The sequence below is a fragment of the Diadema antillarum genome, unplaced genomic scaffold (genome assembly GCF_040938485.1).
Source record: "Diadema antillarum isolate AM-2024a unplaced genomic scaffold, OU_Dant_1.0 seq00000398_RagTag, whole genome shotgun sequence".
Classification (NCBI taxonomy): Eukaryota; Metazoa; Echinodermata; class Echinoidea; order Diadematoida; family Diadematidae; genus Diadema; species Diadema antillarum.
Window position 1 is genome coordinate 2,126,854 of NW_027271389.1, and position 22,576 is coordinate 2,149,429.

The 22,576-nt window shown below is 39.0% G+C and overlaps 1 protein-coding gene across 1 annotated transcript in view; it reads right to left on the reverse strand.

The window, feature by feature from the left end:
* Positions 1-22,576, reverse strand: part of LOC139732049 (FERM, ARHGEF and pleckstrin domain-containing protein 1-like) — a 145,567-nt gene that overhangs the window by 9,942 nt on the left and 113,049 nt on the right. The window contains exons 12-17 of the mRNA XM_071642928.1: positions 10,052-10,155; positions 7,222-7,311; positions 3,206-3,336; positions 2,570-2,651; positions 1,562-1,748; positions 266-316 (exon numbers count right to left, since the gene is read on the reverse strand). Coding sequence (XP_071499029.1) covers positions 266-316; positions 1,562-1,748; positions 2,570-2,651; positions 3,206-3,336; positions 7,222-7,311; positions 10,052-10,155 — 645 coding nt within the window. The remainder of the gene's footprint in view (positions 1-265; positions 317-1,561; positions 1,749-2,569; positions 2,652-3,205; positions 3,337-7,221; positions 7,312-10,051; positions 10,156-22,576) is intronic.

Here is a 22,576-nt window from a genome sequence, read left to right on the forward strand (position 1 = left end):
ATCAACACAAACCATCAAAATTCTGAGCATGGCTAGAGAGCTTTTGTAGCAGTGCGATATGATGTGGGTGGGCAAGAATTTCTCAACATGTCAAATTATTGTGAGAACAACTAACAGTCTATCAGATAATGACTGCTAATAGCAAACAATACTCTTATATATTGCATGTAAGTAACTCTACTCTCCATGTGACCTCTTGACCTGTATGGGGGGGGGGGGGGTGTCCAAGGATTGAAGGGTCATCTTTCAGGTTAGATTCACTCACCTTTACAGTCTTTGTAGTCTGGGTGTGACGGTTGGTAGTGCTTGACAAGTCCTGTCGAGAGAACAGTTTTCAGCGTGAAAGAGAGATACATATGCCACTTGAGTGCAATTATTCAACTACTTGTCTTTCTTTTTATCAACAATTTCAGTGAGAGAAATTGGAACTACATCACTTGTTTCAAGAACAAATGTCACAATTTGCACTACTTTTACTACTGCTGCTACTACTACAACTACTACGATGAAGTCTGTCTACATGTACCTTGACATCATGCTCACATAGACACAAACAATTATTTCACTAAGGGGACATCAAGACAAAACACTAATATACAAATATTTGTACCTCTGACAAATCTGTGAGTCGGTGACTTCACCATTCCAAAACACTTATTCAAGTATTCTTCATTACACCATTCTATTATGATATCCAGGTAATTGAGGGGGAGAAAGAACATCCACCAATATACTTCAGAATCTCTCCTAACCCCCCCCCCCCCATGTCAACAGATCATTGAATATGATATATTATCATCTATATAGGACATTTTAGCGGCGCATTAAAAATGCGTATTGTAGTCCGCTCAGTTTTTACCGTTCAATATCAGAGCATATTGAATGAAACGCATAGGCCAAAGTATCAATTCCCCATAGGCTACCGTTGTTGCTTACCATTCAAGATCACATCATATTCAATTCTGTCTCGTTTATTGCGCGAGCGCTTGCTGAATGCGCAAACGCTTGCTACTAGTGCGCGTCATTTTGTTACAATTCACAAGCGTGCAAACATCTCGCTAGTTGTTTGTTTCATACACAGTTTTAGGGGCTTCCCCTTTTCAGCGCTGGGATGTGACTGCCGCCCAACTTCATAGACGAGTAGAAGCCGGGTAATTTTGTGCAGTTTATGCTTGCTCTACTTGATTGCATAGATGATAATAATTATATTGGATGGCCTTGATTCATAGAATACCAGGAAATATAGCACTCATTAGGGTCAATATTGCACTCATCTTTGATTTGTGCAATATTGGCCCTAACTCCTGCAACATTCCCTGGTATCCCATTCATAGCCATCCAATATGATATAAATACCTGCACATAAATATGCAAACACTTCTGCCTTCTGCGTTTTTGTTTTGGTTTGGTTTCTGTTCCTGTTTTTGGCCATGGTTGACTTAGTACAGAAAAGATGTAGTCGCCAGTGCCATTTATAATCCTACACTGGCAAACAAAGGGGGGTGGTAAGTGAAGACAGAGATGGGGGAGAGGTGGTGGTAAATGATTGAGAGGGGCTTACGTTCGAGCACCAGCTTGTAGTGGAGCAATCTCTGGACCGGTTTGAGCAGGAATGTGTTGAAGGGCAGGTAACAGACCTTCTGGATCTCAAAGTCGCGGTAGAAAGACTCAAACTTCTTGTTCTTGCGCAGCGCCGCCTCCAGGTCGCTGAGAATCTCCTCCAGGCGACTGATGTACCCTGTGTACAGCTGCTTTCGTCCACAGAGATGTGTGCAAAGAAAGGGAGAGAGAGATGGTCAAGTGTATATATTTCTATATATGTTTCTCTGAACATGTGCACTTACATGAACATCTTTTCTCTAGTCAATTTATAATGTAAATTCTTTTGACGTTGCTGTCACTATACACACCATTTTGAAATTACAAACTCATCACTTCATAACCATGCCATCTATACTGCTTCCATTTCTGACCAACAGTAAAATCTACACTGCTTTCATTACAGCACTCTCATGGCTGTAAGCGAGGCAACAAGAGAAAACATAATGTCCAAACATGGATATGTACAGGTGGGACTATGATCAGCATTGTTCAAGTAATGCCATCGTGTCATGGAATCACTCATATTTTATGCCAGACACTCAATTGCTAAGTCTCTTGGAGGAGTCTGTGTCTTTGAATGTTTTTCTAAAACAGATATTTCATGGCGCCATACAAATGCTGTGAATCGTCATCATCATCATCACATCATATTTAGTTGGTCACCTCATAACAGCAACAAACTTGAAAGTTATCCAATTTCTTTTCCAACCACCACATCTCATAATGTCTAGCAATAATTTCCCCATCTCACACTTTGGCATTTGAGAGAAAAAAAAAAGAAAAAACAAAGCCATAGCATCAATACTACAAAGAGTCCGCCACATTCAAGTTGCAGTCCTCAAGGCCACCATGCCAACAAACTGATCAGACTATGGAGGTAAACCAGTCTCTTTCCTGTTTGCAGCACTGAGGACCATACCCCAGCTGTGGATGGGTCAAAAAGTCAAGCAGAAAAGAGTACACTGACCTTCAGATGCTGGGCGTTCTTGAGGAGGATGTCACCGACCCTCTGGTGTCCCCCTTTGCCCTGGGCGTTTGGCCTGCCCTCCCTGTTGGGGAGAAAGTCATAAGCAAATGGTTCACAGGAGTTACCAAGAAGAATGGTACAAGATGCAATCTACTCTACTTTTATTGAGAGGAAGGTAAGGTAGACCTATAACGTAAAACGCTTTCAAAGTTTGAAGTTCATGTAACATTTGGGGGGGGGGGGGGGTTGAATGAAAACTGAAAAGTTTCAGTTGATGACGCCTATAAGGAATTGATATTGAGACTTAGGGGAAGGTTCATTTTTTCACAAATCTAGATGGAATCATTCATCTATTGCCTAGGTTGCACATACTACAAAGTAAACAAACATACAATCTCCACCTTTCAAAGAAAAAAGGGGTGATGTAATGAATAAATTCACACCTGTAAACAGTAAGCTAAATCAAAACCCCGTCAAACCCCCCCCCCCCCCAAAAAAAAGAGATTACTGTACTTCACTAACAAAACAGGCTAGCCCCCTCTTCTGAGGTAACCCAATCATGTGCCCATGAAAGACCCCGCCCGCCCCCTTAGACCGATGTTATCCAGGGCAAACCCGGTGTCTTCCCCTCCTCACCATGACGACAGCCGCTGCTCCACCTCCTTCAGAAACTTGCAGTGGAACTCGTAGATGGGGTCCAGGTGGTTGAAGAGGACATCCAGAGTCTCGGGCAGGTTGGCCTCGTTTGTCGTCGCTTTGCGGAACCACTGCAGCCAGGGACAGGGAGAGAGAGAGAGAGAATATGAAGAATGAGAGATGAATAAGACTTCAGCAAAAGAGGACCACCAATCACACAAATGTTAAAAAGGCACTTATTTATTTAACATTCACAACGACTAAAAGGGAATTGCAATCATTTTTTCCATTGCCATTGAGATAAGATGAAGTCACACATACTGTATAGGCTGTTATTTTCACGAGGGTTTAATTTTCGTGAATTTTGCGAATCACTGTTGGACTGCGAATTTAACAACATGCAGAAATATCGCCATGCGCCAGGGTAATATCATACATGTACTTGCGTTGGTGCCAGTAATTCGCGAAAGCAACATCTCATGAAAATGTCCATGACCTCCTGATTTGCGAAAATATCTGTATGCAAAAATAACAGCTTATACAGTATTCAATGCACAATATAATCAGTTCATTTAATAGTTAACTTGCAACCAGAGGACTCAGCCTCGTGAATCCACAATTCGCACTTGGAAAAACACTGACACACATTACTACATACACACACACATATATACAAACACATGGACAAACAAAAAGATAGAGCTGCCCATGAGAAGGGCAGTTCAGGTGCATTGCCATCTACACTGCCATCATCTGCCAGAGCAGGTTGACAAACAACACTCACCAACTATTTCCTCCTACAGTGTATCTTGTCCTATAGTTCTCAATTCCTTTGAATGTACTTTCTTACCACCCTGGCAACTCAAACTCCACAAAAATTGCATGAAAGCTGAGAGGCGGTTCATGATAAAGTCGATTGGCATGTCTGAATAGGCAGAATATCTAGAGTGTTCTACGACTACACATTGGAATAGGGTGGGAACAGAAGTGGTTGCAGGTACTGGTATATTTCTCATATTTTGGAGAAAAACTGAGATGAAACTCTCCCTTTAAACTGCAGATTCTTTCGTTCTCTCTTGTCTGGCCCTCCTTTCACATGCTTCCATGAATTCAGGAGGAAATTCATGTTCATCTCTGACTGTATTTTTGTTCGGTGGGATCCACAGGGGTGGGGGCAGTGGGGAGCTCTAAAATGAAATTGACGAGAATACGCAATTAGACGGTTATTGATAATATGTCGTTTGTTCCTTCAGGCTTCCCCCCGCTTTCAGAATTCTCCGCCATTGCTCGCACGTGCTCCCTCACACTGCGGTATTCACGTCACGTCGCTCAAGAGACAGTACATCCTTTGTATCTCCACCTCCTCCTACTACTAATGCGGCAAAAAACATGGGGCCTGGGATTCGCTGCGACGTTTATGGGACGAAGGCTACCGCCTGTTTACGGCAATTACAACTAATACAAGTGGGGAGAAAACATGGGAAGGGTTGGGGGCCGAAAAAAGAAGAAGCAAAAGATGAGGGTTGACAGACCCTCACTAGGGTGGTACACATGTATTCCTAATAGAGAGAGAGATGAAGATAGGCAGATATATGGAGTCAGAAAAAGAGAAAAATAGAAAGAGAGAGAGAGAGATAGTGTGTGTGATAGATGGAGAGAGAGACAGAAAAAGTGAGAGAGAGAGAGATGGGAGAGAAATAGGAATGGAGATAGGCATATATAGGGAGAGAATGAGAGAGAGATAAAGAAGGAGAGAGTGACAAGTAAACAAGCAAAGCGAAAGGCATATTCTCATGATCGGTATACGTCACTTCCGATATATATGGAGAGAAACATACAGCTCGCTTGTATGTAATACATGTGGGAGTATGGTGAGTCAGTGTGAATGTTGTGCATGCACATGAATATAGTGTACAAATCTACATAGCGTCGGCATTCAAATTCTTTGATCTTCATAGTACCAGTCTTTTACATAATCTATCATTAACATTTCCTACGACTGTCAGAAATGTTAAAACGGAGCATATTTGACTGTTTAATGAAATTTCAAAGCCGATTGTGGAAGAAAAGTAGATAATTTTGTCTCAAAAATACGCAGGTTGCGCACTGATCGTGGGCTTGTTTTCACTTCAGTCGCTGCTAAATACCAGGAAGTCCGACCATGAGAATACTATTTCATATCCACCTATCTAAATTTCATGTGAGAACAGAAAGAAACAAAGGAAATCGAATGGCCTTCAAGGCAGGGAGTGATTCAGGACAATTTGCTTCACTCCATCGTTCTTCCTCCATTTCAAATTATTCCTCCGATGGCTATTTTCACACCATGTGACTCTTAAACACAGGAGAAAAGAAGTAAGAGAAAGATAGAAAGGGAGAGAGTATGAGTGTGTGTAAGAGAGAGAGATAGAGATAGAGATGGAGAGGAAACAAGGTGAGAGAGAACGAGGGGTAGACAAAAGATTTGAATGAGGTCTTCCCACAATCTTCCTCACTGGTGAACTGACTCACACAGCACTGGCTGTATGGAAGGAATAAATAGCACACATGATGACTTCTAGAGGCTTCCCCCCCCCCCCCCCAACCCCCTCTCCCTCCCATCAGGGAGCTCATAAACTCAATTACCCAGAACATGAACCACACGCCATCTCCTGCTTATGAGCTCTTCCTTTGAACAGCCCCTTCTCCTCCACCTCCCCCTCCTCCTCCTCCTCCCTCCTCCTCCTCCCCACCCCTCCCCCCCCCCAATCTCCAGGCAATGTCATTAATGTATATGAAGCCACATGGGCTTGAGATGAAACAGAGCATGCTGTGTGTTCAAAGCCCGACAATGTAGAGAGGGGTCTGCCACAGGTAACATGCAATTTCCTCACACAGCAGAAAACAGCATGAAGACATGACTACATGAATACCTATATTTCTGTGATCTCTTCTCTCTCTCACACACATGCACACACACATACACACACACACACAAACAGAGACACACAGACACACGTGCACACGTGCACACACACACACACACACACACACACACACACACACACACACAAGCAAACACAGTAATACACGAAGATGAAAAAACACTACAGAAATAAAGCTTTCAAAATAGCACTAAGCAGGCTCTGTGCCATATGAAACTCCCCCAGGTACATACTCATACATAACATGGGACCAACATCACTGTCTCCCGGTAGAAACTCACCGACTACATTTCTTAACAATGGACAATATCTGATTCTCATAAAGTCCACATGGTTCTCCACTGCAAATTCAAGCAATAAGCCAGTTCGGGTTCCACTTTGAGCATGAGTAGAAAAAGGTCATTTGTACCAGCAGAGCATGTTGCATTTAAATTCACTGTGCTAAGCATCTGTGATGTAATGATTATTCAAGTGATCCTTATAAGTGGTGCTTGCCGGCACATCCACCTGACATTAAAAGTGGTATTTGACAATATCAATAGAAAAAGATTGTCAATGCATTCAATGCAAAATAATGAAATGGATGCTTTCCAAATTGCTAATTGATGGATCATTCTGGTCACCTAGTCTACGCAAGTTCATCCTTTGTTTGAACATGGCTGATGAATTCCACAAATTGTTACGTTGGGCAAGCTTATGCCTTCTGTCGCTTGAAAACTAGTGGAGTGCCTAATAAACTGAGAAAGAAGAAAGGTCATTTGTACCCATGTGCCCATGAGCTAACCCCGAACTGGCTTATTGCATACTTGTCTTGGAAATGACAGTCTGACTTTCACAGAATATGTGACGTTGTATCAGGGCAATTACCCCCCCCCCCCCCCCCCCCCCCCCGGATAATTACTGGTTAGTGATAAGGGTTAGAGTAAAGATTAGGATTAGGGTATAGAGTTTGGGTTAGGGTTAGGATTAGGTTCAGGATTAGGATTAGGGTTAGGGTTAGGGTTAGGGTCAGGGGAAGGGTCTGGGTTAATTGCCCAGGGGTAATTGCCCTAGACCCATGTGACATTCATATCGTACATCTGAGATACTTACCACCACCACCACCTCCAGGTCTTTGAGATACGTTCTCTCCGTGGTGAGGATCTCCTTGGCAATGAAATACGCTCTGTCGGGCGGATGCCTCTGTTGATTCAAAAAATCCACCAAGAAACAAAAATAAATACAACACACAAATTCATTGCAAGCTGTAAAGTCAAAACTCTTTAAATGTAATGTCTAAGTACTTCCATGTAAAATGTAAAACTAAATCCATGCAATGACGAAGAGATTATTAATTCGACATTACAGCCAAGAAAAGGCAAGAAAAAGACAAGAACAGTGTACTGTGCGACGGAAAATTCGCTGTGTTAAGTCCGTTCTCTCTTTTCAAATATAGACTCTGTTCCATTCGGGGAATCCCCTTCTTGTTAGAAGTCTCTAACCCTATCTACCTAATCAGAAAGTGAACTACAGTATACCTAACGTTAGCACCCCAACCCCTTCATGCCCCACCCCAGTGAGAACGAATGTAACAGTAAAACACCTGTAAACATGTCTTGCGTCCAAGTGCCCAAGTTCTTCTTCTTCTTGTATGGCACTACATGTATGTGCCTGGTTGATAGCGTTTGCTGACCATTGCTAATCACCCGAGGCGATACACAAGGGGTTAAAATCATTTACCCCTTTTTTTCTTGTGTGATAAGGTAGGTGGACCACTTCACCAGGTTATCACCCCGCATTTTACGATGAATGAATGAAGTGGGATCTATTATGTGCATGTGTTGTGACTCTCTCACACACTGGACCTCCATTTTTACTTTTATGTCCTATCCGAGGGACAGAGTGTTTTGTCTCTTACTAGAGGGGGCGATATGATTACACACAACACTGCTCAGCTAGATTCTGGAATTGAACGCGGGTCCTTTGGATCTCGAACCAGACGCACTACCGACTGAGCCAACTCACCACCCCAGTGCCCATGTGATGCTTCATCCCATTGCTTGAATAGGTAAGACTGTCTGTCACTTTGAGACTGAGGGGTCAGCATGCTGCAGTACATCAGTAAATTCTCTTTACATCATTATGCAAAATCCTCCTAAGTTCTTGGTTCCTAACCTTACATCGTTCATTCCCTTGCTGATATTCTGAATGTTCAGTTGCGCACATGTTCATCTAAAGAAAACTTATTCATAAACATTGTACATTCCATGGCACTGTATGAAACAACACCATGCCATAAATGTTTTTTCTTTGGGTCATTGTGCAAAATCTTGCAAAATTCTCATCGCTTACATCATGCATCACCTTGCTGATTTTTCTTCACGCTCAGCTGGACACAAGCTATTCATAGAAAACTTATTTTTGAAAACTAGACATTCCGCAGCACTACATCGTGTTCAGAAATTAGCCTCAGATGTAAGTTTAGGGTATAGCAGGACATATAAAAAGAAAAAAAAAATCCCATCAACTCAACGGGGGTCCTCCCAGGGAAACACATTAACCACATCCTCTTTGTTACCCATCTCTCTTTGAGGAGAAACTCACAAGGATGGGAGTGGGGGGGGGGGGGGGGACTTGGGGGCGGAAAATTGTCTGGTGATCCACATTTGACGATGATTCAGGTCATGTGATAGGCCGTGTCACGTAGGGCGGGTCTTCCATTGTGTGCGGGGGGAAAACCAATCTTGACGTTTGGCCCCTGGCCAGACGAGCACGGCGAGATCATGTGTGAATGATCATCCACCAGGCATCCCTTCGACAAAAGGCTGATGAATCTGTTTCATTGGGTCTGACGTGGTTGGGGATTGAAGCTAAAAACTTCTTTTTTTTTTCATAAATGACATTGCAAACAGAGTCAGCCTTCAATAGACCCTAAAATATCATCAGAAAATCTGAGATATATATCCACAAATGCTGAATTCAGTATAACTCTTAACTAATGTAAATTTAAGATAAATTTGATTTCATACAGCTAAAGACAATGTCCATCGAATTGGTTCTGTATATCTGCATATGGGATTTGTACTATATATTTGTGAGTATGAAAAATGAGTAAAACGTCAATCCGCAATAACTGAAATATTTCTGTCTACAATTCACTATCACTATCGAAAAGCTGTTTTGCAGCACAACTTGTATGTTGATAAGAATTAGAATTCCTTCCAAATTTGGATGAAACCGTGCTATGGGAACATTTCACCATTCCCTGTTAAATGTACTAATAGTTTGGATATTACCAAAATAGAATAAGGTCTATTTTAAGAGTGCACATGTAGATGTTTGCTTTCTCTCACAGCTAGCGGAAGTAATTCATAAAATGCCTTCTTCCACTGGCAATTGTTAAAACTAACTTAATACTGTTAGTTTGATATGTTTTTTGGCAACCATGCACATATTGGCAGGCATGCCATTCTTATCTCAATATCTTTACTACTCTTAATTGATCAATGTTCCATCATGTTTTGTTTCTCATTAATAAAAACAAAAAACCCATAACAGATAGCACCCAGCTCCGATAATATACACAAGACAGGAGCCTGGAACGTCCCTGCGATCCGCGGCACTTGTTCGTCACAGCTGCGAGCAACTGTACGCCGGGAGAGGGCCGCAGCGACACTGGCCTCCACGGAAATCGACACCAACAGGTGTGGGTTCTGGGGTTGAGGAACACCGCTGGACTGAGCATGGCACATTGAACAACAGTTGACCGTGACGATATTACCAATGTCAGATGGTGCCCTTTGACAGCCCAGTTGAGGTACACTAAATCTTACTGGGAGAAAACCTTCATCTGAAGAGTCCCGAAGAAATAGCGGCTTTATGAAATCTAAATAAATCATTGTTGATTGGACACTATGATCAAGTATGCCGTTATCGCACATACCTTTTTCTTCACAGGTTCATCCTCGTGGTTCGTTACCGGGACACTCACATCGCTTGAGTCGTTATACTGAGGCGGTGACTTTGTCGGAGAGGAGACTGGCGAATCTGTACCAAAAAAAAAAGAACATTTGATTGTCGGTATAAATGGAATTTCAGATTCAAATCTACCACATGCTGAGTTACACGTGGTTGTATACTACTGTAAAAGTGGATATTTTCGTGCTCAGCCGCATAAGAAGAGTTTCGTATGTTTTTAATTTCGCAAAATCAACACAGCAACTACTGGAATATATGGCAAGCAAAAATATTTGCCTGTTTTTACTTTCACGCTAGTGTCTGGTTGTACGAAATGCGCGAAAATTTCGGCGCCGCAGAAATTTCCACTTTTACACTAAATTAATTTACAGGTAATGACAAAAAAAAATTACTACTCTGTCTTACATAACATGTAATCTTGGCATTCAGTGACCGTGTGAAAATTGAGTCAGAGTATGTATTCATGCAGTTCAGGAGTAGCTTCATTTTGCCACCCCCCCCCCATTATACAATAAAGAAAGTCATAAGCTTATAAATATTCAAGACCTGCAATAATCAGCATTGTTTGCTACAACAGCTCTCACAGCTTTCTTCTTCCTATGTTCTTTTCAACTCACATTTTGTCATGCGCATCACGTGTGAACGGAGGCGAAAACATGATGATGGCAACCAATCTTCGGGAGGCACCCGGCGTACTTGGTTATTTATGCGACCACGGCTCGGTCAATGCCCGCCCGGGGATGCACAGTTCGGTCATAGAAAAGTGCAGTGCTTTGCGCATGAGAATCAATTATCAACCCCCACATGTGTAAACAAGCCACAGAGCTCAATAAATGATTGTGTGATTTGAATTGAATTGAGAACCACAGTTCAAATACAGAGGATCTTTGTGAATTCTGTACTGTTCTCTGTGAATTCTGCACTGTGATTTTCTCTTAATTCTTGCAAAACTCTCAACACTCTCACAATGGAACTTACTCTCAAACTCACTCACGTCATTCCCTTACCTCTGGTACAACACGAATACGTGGAGGCAACGCTTTCCTCTTCGAGAAGATTGAGCGGACGGTAGACGGTGGCGGCACGCAAAAGTTTGGGTCATCGCCCGTGACCAGAATCGGCACCGCCCTCTGCGCTTCAAAGGGCGCATGTCTGGGCATTGCTCCAGACACGCGTAGCATCGCAGCGACGCTTTGTTCTCCTCCTATCCCCATCCCCTTTCCCTCTTTGCTACTAAAGGTGACTATTAAAACTGATTCCATATCTAGATGTAAACTGTGAGGATGTCATTATCTTAACAGCATCATGTACAAAACAACCTACACGCACACAGGGCCTCTTCTACAGATACATTGTATTGTGCTAGCACATCATGCTTTGCATAATGATTTTCAAATTCAGATGGGATGGCCTCAGAACTTTGCCTCCTTGCTTAGATGCAGTGCTTTAACTATACCATGACCACAACTGACAACTTGTCAGCACAGCACTTAGAGAATAAGAACTACAGTATGTCACATACAAATTCTGTGGGGAATTCAAGTACCTTTAACAGTGGGTTAAAAACTGTGCCAATCCTGTAAAGCTATTCTTACATTACAGTAGTGCGTTTCTAGTCTGACTTGTTAACGGCAGCAATACATGTAGTTCTACAAGTGCTTGACTCTGAAGAGTCATTTTTGTGTGAAGTGAATTGTTGATTTATGTGCGAGTGGGTTTGTGTTCATTCAATGGATTATCATAGAGCGCTTAAGTGTACAGCTACACTGTACGTAATAAAGAGAGGAAAAAAGATGTGTGTTAGAAGACACTTTGAATATTGAATGTAAAATCCCCATGCAAACTTGCATCAAAGTCGACTGTAATAAACTCTGTCATGAGGGTTAATTTGTCATTCTCTGAGTGGAAAGAGATAAAGTATGTAGGCGAAATACGAAGAAGCTCATCAAGCCATAAACTTGTCTGTACATGTGATGGATCTTCAGGTCTCAATAAAATTTCATTAATTATGTGATCAAGTAAAATGAACCTGCAACTGGATATTTACACGACACATTCCTGCTATGCCTACTCAACACTGCAAAGCACAAAATCATCACTGTAGTGATCGAACAATGAAATCCTCAAAAACAGCTGAGCCGTCATCAAGCATTTCAAACCTGCGTTATTCAATCAGCTAACAACTCCTGCTCATTTGAAAATTCCTTCCAGCATACACACAACACAATATGGATCAAAAGAAAGGAGGTATGCCTTTTTCATACACTTATCACAATTTTATTTGTACGTAGATATATTTTCTGCATCCACCAATTACACACGTTTGAAGGTAAAGTCTGACAGCTTGTTGGACAGATCCGAGCAACACTTTCGATGAACGCACGGGCAGGACAGGCTAATGATGTTTTCACCGTATTTTGAACATCGTCACTTGATCGAAATTAGAGAAGATCTACAGCTACACATTTTATAGCAATTTTATTCAGCCAAATTAAAGATTAGACTGTCTTAATCATAACAGTCATATGTGCAAGGTGGCAATGTTTTTATCAGGAAGCTAGATCCTGTCCCAACAAATGTCGTGACGGTTAGAGATATCAACACAAAATGACGGCTGTTCGAAACACCGTGACCACAGAAACATTTTATAGGAACATTGACACATTCAAATAGAGTTTATATGGAACCGTACATGTCTGTGATATTGTGTAGTCTCCAACGCATGATGACAAAACACAGATTGACATTAGTCCCACCCACTGATAATCATGTTCGCAAGGTTTGTTTTGGTGGTGTCTATCATTCATTTAAAGTACAGTACGATACAAATCCATATAGTGAGAAGTAGCTACCTTTACATCAATATATTTGATACCACATCTTGGTCATAAATGTTGCTTTAAAAAAAACAACAGCTAAAATCACATTCTCTATCATTCAACCATTACATTTTGAAAACATACTTGAACTTTCGCCCTGTGGTTTATTTCAAAGATATGAGGATATATGGGCAGACAATACTAAAACATTCACAATTAAGGAGGTGGCATGTAAATATGAATACAGTGAGCAGAATGAGAAAGTTAGTACATTAGTGCAACGTTTTCATGCAACTACCTTTAGTGTGCTGATGGCTGGTTAACGACATAGTAAGCAAGAATAGAGAGCAAGAGAACATAAAGCATACTTATTGATTTTTTTTTTCCATAACGTGAATAGCATGCACACTTACAATATGTCCTAAATATACTTGAATAAATCTACGATTCATATACTTTTTTTTTTTGGCAAGTACCCAAATACAAGGATATGTTTTCACTGGCTACAAAATGTCTATAGGTGGGATATATGTAATTTGATTCATTCAGTTCTTTCCTTTGGCACCGCGATGAATGTGTATTATTTTTAATCTTTCCACCCGCACTGTCCCCACGTATGTCTAGATTGAAGAATACACATTTCTCTTTGGTAAGCTACAAATTGATATACTAAATGCTACATGAGTTGGCAATGTATACTATTCCCCATCCTATGATATAAGAGAACCGTGATTGGGGAAAAGCCAAGAAAAAGTGTGTAAAGTCAGGACCTTCACGGGTCCTGCACAAATAAGAGGTAGGTAAAAATGTCTTTATGGCATTAATTACATATGAATGCATGAAGAAATACTTACGAAAACTGAAAGTTATAAAAATGAGCATTTTCAGTGAGATAGAATACTTCAGTCATTCAACTATCAATATTTACAGGTGAGATTTCATCTTACATGCACTGATTCAGTCGAGTATTGGTGATTAATTTTTTTATATCATAAAAAAATAAAGTTACCTGATTTACAAGTAGCTTTTCTTCAAAAGATTCTAGCTACTTACTTTAAATGCTGCTTAAACTACTGACTTATATATCAAAATAGCATCCCTCCCACATATTTATCTATAATTTCTAATGTTAATAAACAACACTTAAAAACCTTATTTCAGACGATGTCACATTATAAAACAGTAGTCAAAATTGCATTGAGATTATCTTTGACTGAATCACATAAGGAGAATACCATTCATTTATGTTTCTTTTCTTGTGGATATCAATTTGAACTTTTACACTTCTGAAGCTCAAATATATGGTAAACTATCAAACAACTGCCAGAATGTTGAAGGAGGTGATTTGTACTAGTTCCCTTAGAATTTTCCAGGCTTTCATAAAAACTTCCATCTAAAAAAAGTCAGTTACTTCGTAACCGCTTGCACAAATTTTTCTCTCAAATTTCTTAGAGTGCTCAAAATATCCCCCAGTGTCTGTTGGAAGTTGAACACTGAATCGCCAAATGTTTCTTGGAGATCACAGTAATGGATGCCCAGTGGGTGATGATGATAAAAATCAATAATAGCAATGATAGCAATCGTATGGTTAGACATACCTCAGGCAGCCCTTGAGGTGTTGGTACTGCTCCTCTGGAGGGCCCTGTCATCTATAGGTACATCAACTTCATCCTCATCATATGAGTGCAATAGAAGTACATGCATGTAGTGTATTCTAACACTAACACTTTAGTCACCATTTCAGATTGACAGGAGCTTATTCCCCATGAGAGCATTCCCCCTCCTCCTACCCCCTTCTCCTCCTCCCCTTCTCCTCCCCTTCCACCACCACCTCCTCCTCCTCTTCCTCCTCCTCCTTCTCCTCCTCCTCTTCCTCTTCCTACCCATCTTCCTCCTCATGAAACTCATGATGATGGCTAACACCTCAACGACAATTGACTCACATCAAGCTCACACCTACACTTACACTTAACACCTACACCAACAACTACACTTATACTTACACTTATACCTACACTTGTGATACACCTACACCAATATCAACAACTACACTGACTGTCAGGATACCTCATTAAGACCACAATTATGACAACAATCATAGGAGAAAGACTGATGATACAACGAGCAATCATCGCCGTGATGATCTCTAGGCTAGTGTGGTGTTTCATGTCAGGGTATGACCGACGGTTATTGCCGTAGATGAGAGACAAAAAAGTTTGAAAGAATGCTCGGTCATGTAAGGCTACGGAATGAAAGGTTGGTGACATACAATGTATTGCGGTAGGTACAAAAGCACATGCATATGATATAAGTGCGATAGATGTCTCGAAGGTCTCAATCTACAAAAAAAAAAAAAATCCACAATAGAACAGCGAATGATGAAACATGCGGTGTCATATGTGAAATGTACATTTACAAAAACACTTCTCTACAGAAATCCTATGAAACACAGTATTCAGTCCTTCAAGGCATGTCCTTATAAAAATGACAACAAACTCTTTGAAAAAAAAAAAAAACCCTAAAAAGACAAGTGAAGCCCGCCGGGTCCTCCGTTGCCACGGAAGGAAATTCACGACGCGGAAGGCTTCACTCTGCTAATCCGCTTGAAGCCTGTTTCCCCTAAAAATGGCGATGGTTTTTAACGGAGCAAAGTATGGGATACAGAGTGGATGATATGGGCTTTGGGATGGCTAAACACATTTCCTCTAACCAGCCGAAGATGTAAGGAGCAAAAGCCTAACTAATAATCCAACTTGAGGCTGAAGCTATATTATAAAAATCTGGCATGAGTAATAGAACATTAGCGTAAAGCAGAATTTCCTGATTTATTGCTTTTTATTTTACAATGTGCTACAATTTTTCAGTATATCCCACACCTCTCTATATCAACTTCTTTATTTTTCTTATGAGGGGGGTGGGCGACTCATCTCAAACTATTTATTGTTTGCTAGGTTATTTTCTTTTCTTTGGTATGTCACTATTCATTGACCATATATCAGGACTAGGACTAAGAGTAGATTGTTGGTATCTTGATATTGATAATGCCCTTGTTCAGAGATTTGATAGGGAAATCCCCCCCCCCAAAAAAAAAAAAAAAAAAAAAATGAATAACAGAAAAATGTATGCTGTCTGCCATCAAGTTTTCCATCTAGGAAACCTTTAATGTATATGGTGCAAAAATTTGACACCGCTGATCAATTTGAAAACAAAAGAGAAACGCAACATCTCTCTTTTCGTAGTACATCCCCAATGTATGCCTGATTATATTCATGAATAGTCAGTGATCTCCTCTTGCATATCATACCAAGTATCACAGCTTTAATCACATTACTGTCATTGTGTGGCATCGAGAAATTGATACATTTTCTGGCGTATATTTCTCAGGGCTGATCAATGTCCACACCACAAAAAACGTGCCCTACGAACCTCCGTACGTACAAAAAGTAATCGCCAATTCATGAAATGCATCAATATTCTCTTTTTGAGACATGAATAATATCTATATCATGTTTCTATGGAGTGTCATGCAGAATCAGGGGGACTTGCTAGCAACTCTGCAGTTCTCTTTTTTCATTTTTGAGACTCGTGAAAGTTCGCAGCAGTGGCGGGAATTTTTGTGAGCAACATCTGAAATACAAGTGTTTGGCATCTTCAGATGGACTATCGTGGGTAAAGTACAATGGAAATGCATTCTTGATCAAGTTTACTGCATATTACGGAATCAAACTTAGCACAAATAAACAAATAGATATGAAATAAAGGGGAAAAAAAGAGCAAACTATGCTACTACATGTAAAATCTTATTGATAGATCTATATATACATATACAGAATATTTTATATATTCACATATATTCTTATGTGTTCAATGTCTTCTTTTTTATAGTTTTTATGTCTTGTCTTTGACTAACACAAATTTTCATTTGATATGATCCAGATTCAAAATGTTTAAACAAAATTTATGACAACAGGCAACTTGTATACGGATTATTGCCAACATTATTTACGGCTTTATCTTAAAATATCACAACATGAACACACTGAAAAATAATCTGTTTATCACACATGAGATTTTCTAGCTCAGAAGTTTGAACAAAACAGCTGAACAAATTATTGAATCTTACTAAAAGTTTTAAAAAAAAAAACTAAAAAAAAAAAATCTCTTCTTGGCTGCCTTGAAACAGGGAAAAATGAACAAAATAGCAAAGTATTTCATATTGCAAATGAAACAAAGAAAAAAGAATGAATGCTTTTCATGCACAAAAATAAAGCACCACTGCACCAGTATAAAAGCAAAACTTAATATATATATATGCAACTCATACAAACATAGAAAAATTGCAAAGCAACATAAGATGCTTTATAAAATTGATAAAAAATACCTTTTTTATACAGCTGTATGACTAACAACTCCATTATTGATTGTTTCAGTGAAGTTTACAACTTCTAAAACTAAAACTAAAATAAACTCAATAGCAGAGCAGAAAAAAAACCCAAAATGTTAAGATAGTATAAAATGCGACATAATTCTTTCAAAGCGCTTTCATTTCATGTTTCAAAAGATGCATGATTGGATTTATCAAATACTCTTGTGAGGGAAATAAAAGTTAAGCTAGAATTATATATTTCAGATATGGATGTGTAAATTATGGAATACAGTTCTCATACAAATATGTGTAAAAGCACTTTTTTCATTTTTTTTTCTTCAAATGATCAACAATGTAAAGGATTTTATATAATCTGTAAGGGATTAAATTGCACATGTATGCCTTTTATGATGATGGTGTGACGATGGTGTGAAAAGTTTAAAAAGATGAAGAGAAATTTCTGATGATCTAATCTGAGAAGGAATCTGAATACATTATATTAAGTTTCTCTTTTTTGAAAGCAAACTGAATGTAATAGCCTGCAAGAGTAATTTTTCACAATTTTGTTATCTTTTCTCTCAAACTCCATTCCTGAGAAATGATTATACAATATATCGGTGGCATATTACACAATTTCAAGGTTACGGTGTATTTTATGAGGACTTCTGAGAAAACTTCATTTCACAGCTTCACACTAGCCTCATCCAATGCACATTCAGCTGTGGTACATCTCAAAGACCAAATTGAATACAGTGCCTTAACCCGTTGAAGACTAGTCCCGAGAATACTCGGGCAGGTGTCTAAGGGAAATGAGTGTTATAGCACTATCAACTCATCCTCAATGGGTTACTTTGCTACTAAAATACAAACATATTACTTAAAAAGACCTACTGCCATTCCCTACTTAACCGTAAAGACAAAGTTTGATAATTATATGATTAAAAGTGTAAATCTATACCTATCAAGCACTGCGAGAAATTTTGTTGTCGGGTGATTTTGTTGTCGGTAGACAGTGTTATGTCATGACTTCTTCAAAGGAATAATTTTTTCTGCTGGTCAAACTGGTTGATCACAGCATCACATTAAAGGGAAACATGGTAAAGCTGTCTTGTCATCTCTGTAAGTGTGGAAATTTGAAATGTACCTTCCCTTTCAATTTGTCCAGATGATGTTGTGTGTGTGTATGTTTTATGTAGTTGTTACAGCTATCACCAGATCCCTTACAAAAAAGAGCAAAACTTGCTTTATACTGTGGCCATATCAGAGGCATATATAGAGTGCAGAAGTGCTTTATTTACAAATGTAATGGCGAGTATTTGAAACTGACCAAGGTGTCAAAATAGAACCCCATATATAGCAGAGAAAATAATCTGTGCCTAAAATATAGAAAGAGCAAGAATACAGGAATCAATTTCTCAGTGTCTGGCAATGGAAATTGTGGAGGGAGGGGGAATGGTAAGGCATGAATGTAACTTCTACATGCTATCACATTTACAATGCATCTTTATCAGAGTAGACTTCACGTGCCTTTCCATACCGTATCAATGACAAATTATCAACTGGGCACTCAACTCCACAAGTATGACTTTCAATGACTTATGGGGCAAGCAAGCCATTCTCAGAACAAGCACAAATGCACAAACAGACACACAAACACACACACACACGCACGCAAGCACACACATGCACACAACAACAAAGACAAAAGATGAAAGAGAATGGTTAGTAGTGTGGTGGCAAAGCCAAAACTTTTTGAAAAAAAAAAAAAACCTGGAAAAAGGGGGGGGGGAGAGAAAAGGGATGGCACGACAACATCCAAGATTCCTACAGTAGAATGATGGAATGATATGAGATGGAAACTGATTCACGGCAAGAAAAAAAAAAGGAAAAAACATGCAAAATACTTCAAAAAAAAAACAAGAGAAAAGAAGCAAGTAATATTCCTGTCAACATACCACCAGTGTAGAGACAGAAAGACACTGATTCCACAAAAAAAAAAAAAAAAAAAAATGTGTGAAGCATTTGAGTCCTTCTGCATCTCAACTGATGACATTACAATTTGGTCCTATTCCTTCTGCATGCTACCTTAGGTGTGCACAAATAAAAGAAAAGTTACATTTGTCCAACACAGCATAACATTCTGAATCAATACATACATTATATGCACACACAATATTTATGATTCAAAACCTTCTCGAAATCAATTACAAATTATGACTATGAATATCTATTTCATAGTCAAAAACTAGAAAGTCATCACTCCGAGAAATAATTAGTGGCTGACTAGTTTAGATAATTTACATGACAATTGGGATACATTGTCTTTACATCATACGATTGTCACATCATTCCATACACCATTGCTAATAATCTATGTTGTACCTGTGGCAATTTTCTTAACATGCCTTTCCTACACTTTAGTGCCAGTCAAACAACTGTCACAGAATGATTATTTACAATACTCTCTTCATTTTCATTCAGATTTCAGTTTTGGAAATGGCCACTGCCTATCATTAGAGACACAAAAAGTCTGTTAAGTACATTGTATGATTGTCAGCTACACACTACACTATTTCAAGATTGGTCTAATTACAAACACGAATAAAAAAAAGATAAGAAAATACTCTTGATTTGTCTCGAGAAAGATGAACAATTATAAAAGAGTTGTTATTTGTCAGAAAATGATTGCACCATGAATGTTTTTGGCACCTACTACTTTTTAGACTCTCACTTGATTCTTCTCAATTCTTTTTGTATTGTCTTTATATATCACACAAACAGTGGAAGAGACCAAGTATTTGAAAGAACATTTGCATATCATGCTTCTTGACCCATTTAATTTTTGGAAGATAGATAGTCAATACAATTTATCCTACTTTTCAAAATACAGTCAACACTATCTATTCAAGCCCTTCCATCTTTCATTTTAAGGAAAATACAACAGCATTGTCATTTGATGCTAACAGTTTATGCATCATTATGCCTAATCTAATCTTCGTTTCACAGATAAAATGATTCTGACCATTCAAGTCACATTTCTTGACTTATGAACAAGTGTAAACAAGTATTTTTACAAAACATAGCGAATAATTGTATAATCTGACATATCTGCATTATTCAAGAGTATGACTTCACAGTCCATAATCTGACTTGTGTTTTATCTTCCCATGTCCTTGAATGAAATGTTATACTCTTCTGACAAAGATACCTAGATGCAAATGAAACTGGATATAGAATCAGAACTTCTGGAAGCACTTTCATTGAGTGATTTGATTGTTTTTTATTATTCAGCATAAACATTTTAATAACCACAGGTCATATGTGCTACTCTTTTTTTTTTTCATTATCATTCCTCTGTTTTAATTCTCTTTCAGATAATTTACGGACTGCGAGTTTGTGTTTACCAAGTCATGCGCCACAGGTGTTTGTTTCTACTTTTTCTGTTCTCTAAAAACGCAAGAAGAGAAAGCTCGCAAAAACAGCTGCAAACTTTGCTCTCAAATGACACTTGCACAACTGTAGTGTTGACTAGGAAGTAGCCCCCGTGCTCAATCTGCATATTTCCCACGAAAATTCTGAAGTGTTGATTCTTGTACTTGGGTCATTCTCGTGATTCCAGATTTTTTTCTTTTAAACCCTCATTTCCACTGAGGAGCATAGCATAATGCTTTTTGTTCTACATCTGTTGACAGTCCTGCGGGGCTAAAGATATGTTCAGAACTGCAGACAAACCGTTTCTGAAGACGGCTGCAAATTCCATGTTTTGATAGGCTCTCTACTTCAGCCAGCATTTTGAATGACAACAGGCCAAAGTCTATTTGCAATTTTGGCAAAACTTGGCAAATGAGGGCAACTTCCTTTTATATCTAAGCTCTCCTTTGAAAAAAAAAAAAAAAGAACAGAAAAGAAAATGTCAAGTACCCGAGCTTTGGAAACCCAGACCTTTCTGATAAAATACAAATGCAAAAAAAAAAAATAAAAAAAATGAATTAATAAGTATATCAAAGAAACAAATCATGAATCGTTTCCATCTCATTCCATGCAACCATCAACCACACAGAGCTACTCTGCTATAGAATATATACCAGCACTTATCATTTGTTAGTTACAAACATAACACAGCCCTTGCTTTGTCAATTCGGGGATTTCTGCATGCAGTGGACTCGTAAAAAAAAAAAATGAAAACGAAAATGAACAGAAAAAGAAAAGCCTGTCCATACTAACTAAGGCTGGCCAGTCTCTGTGAAAATGTGAATATTTCTGGTGTCAAAAGATCATAAAAGCCTTCTTGCTTTGGGAATTATTTCACCCATTGATGTGCATAAGTGTCTCCCTGACGGTTATTTGGAAGCCGCCTGATTTCTAGATGAGAATGTTGGCTTGACAGCCCTGGCTCACTTTCAAACAGCTCTTCATGGGGCAGTGCGATAAGAGTTCTCTGAGGAAGGCAAGGAGCCCTAAATGTCATCAGTGTCACAGACACAGCTTGATTGCAAACAGACAAAAAACAAAAAAAGGAGTGAAGTTCTGTAAATTTCTGCTGCAACGACTTTGATAGATCAGATGAATGGAATATAGTATTTTGGAACAGTAAATCTTTTGTGGAGAGCCAAATTTCAAAGAAGCAATATTGTCATGACAGAAAAAATGATTTCAAACCAACCTCTCTCTTTCTCAAAAAAAAAGAAAAAGAAAAAAAAGAGAGGATAATTCTATGAACGTCAGATCCAAGATTTCCTTGCAATACTCGGCTTTTTTTTCTGTTTACGTCTGCATATAGTTTACAGGTTTTGTTCATTTTCCGTCTGTGAAGATGGCTGGATAGCCCATATTCAGCTATGTTAAGCTGGTCTTCCATGGGGTCCAGTTGGATGTGAGGTGGGACCACTTCACCGGGTTAAACAACCCGCTCTTTGCGATGAATGAATGAAGCGGGTTCTTTTACGTGCATGAGTTGTTACTCTCTCATAGTACATACAGGTTCACTGTAATAATACGTTTTCATCCACGAAATTCTTGATTTCCCTTTTTTTTTAGAGCCCTGGTAAGTGTTGGTCATATCATAGTCCTTTGGCAGGCAGAATTTTACCCGGGATGCAAAGATTATGCAAATTCAGACACATTTTTGATTGTGCACAGCAGCAATTTGAAATCAAATTAGAAAAAAAAAAAATGAAATCATACATATCTAAAAGATACTAACAGTTAAGTATGTTTGTAAAACTAGTACAGTTAGTAATTTATCCACTATGCTATACTCAGTCAGAATTTGATCGCTAAAAATGTTGATACAATGCGGTAACAT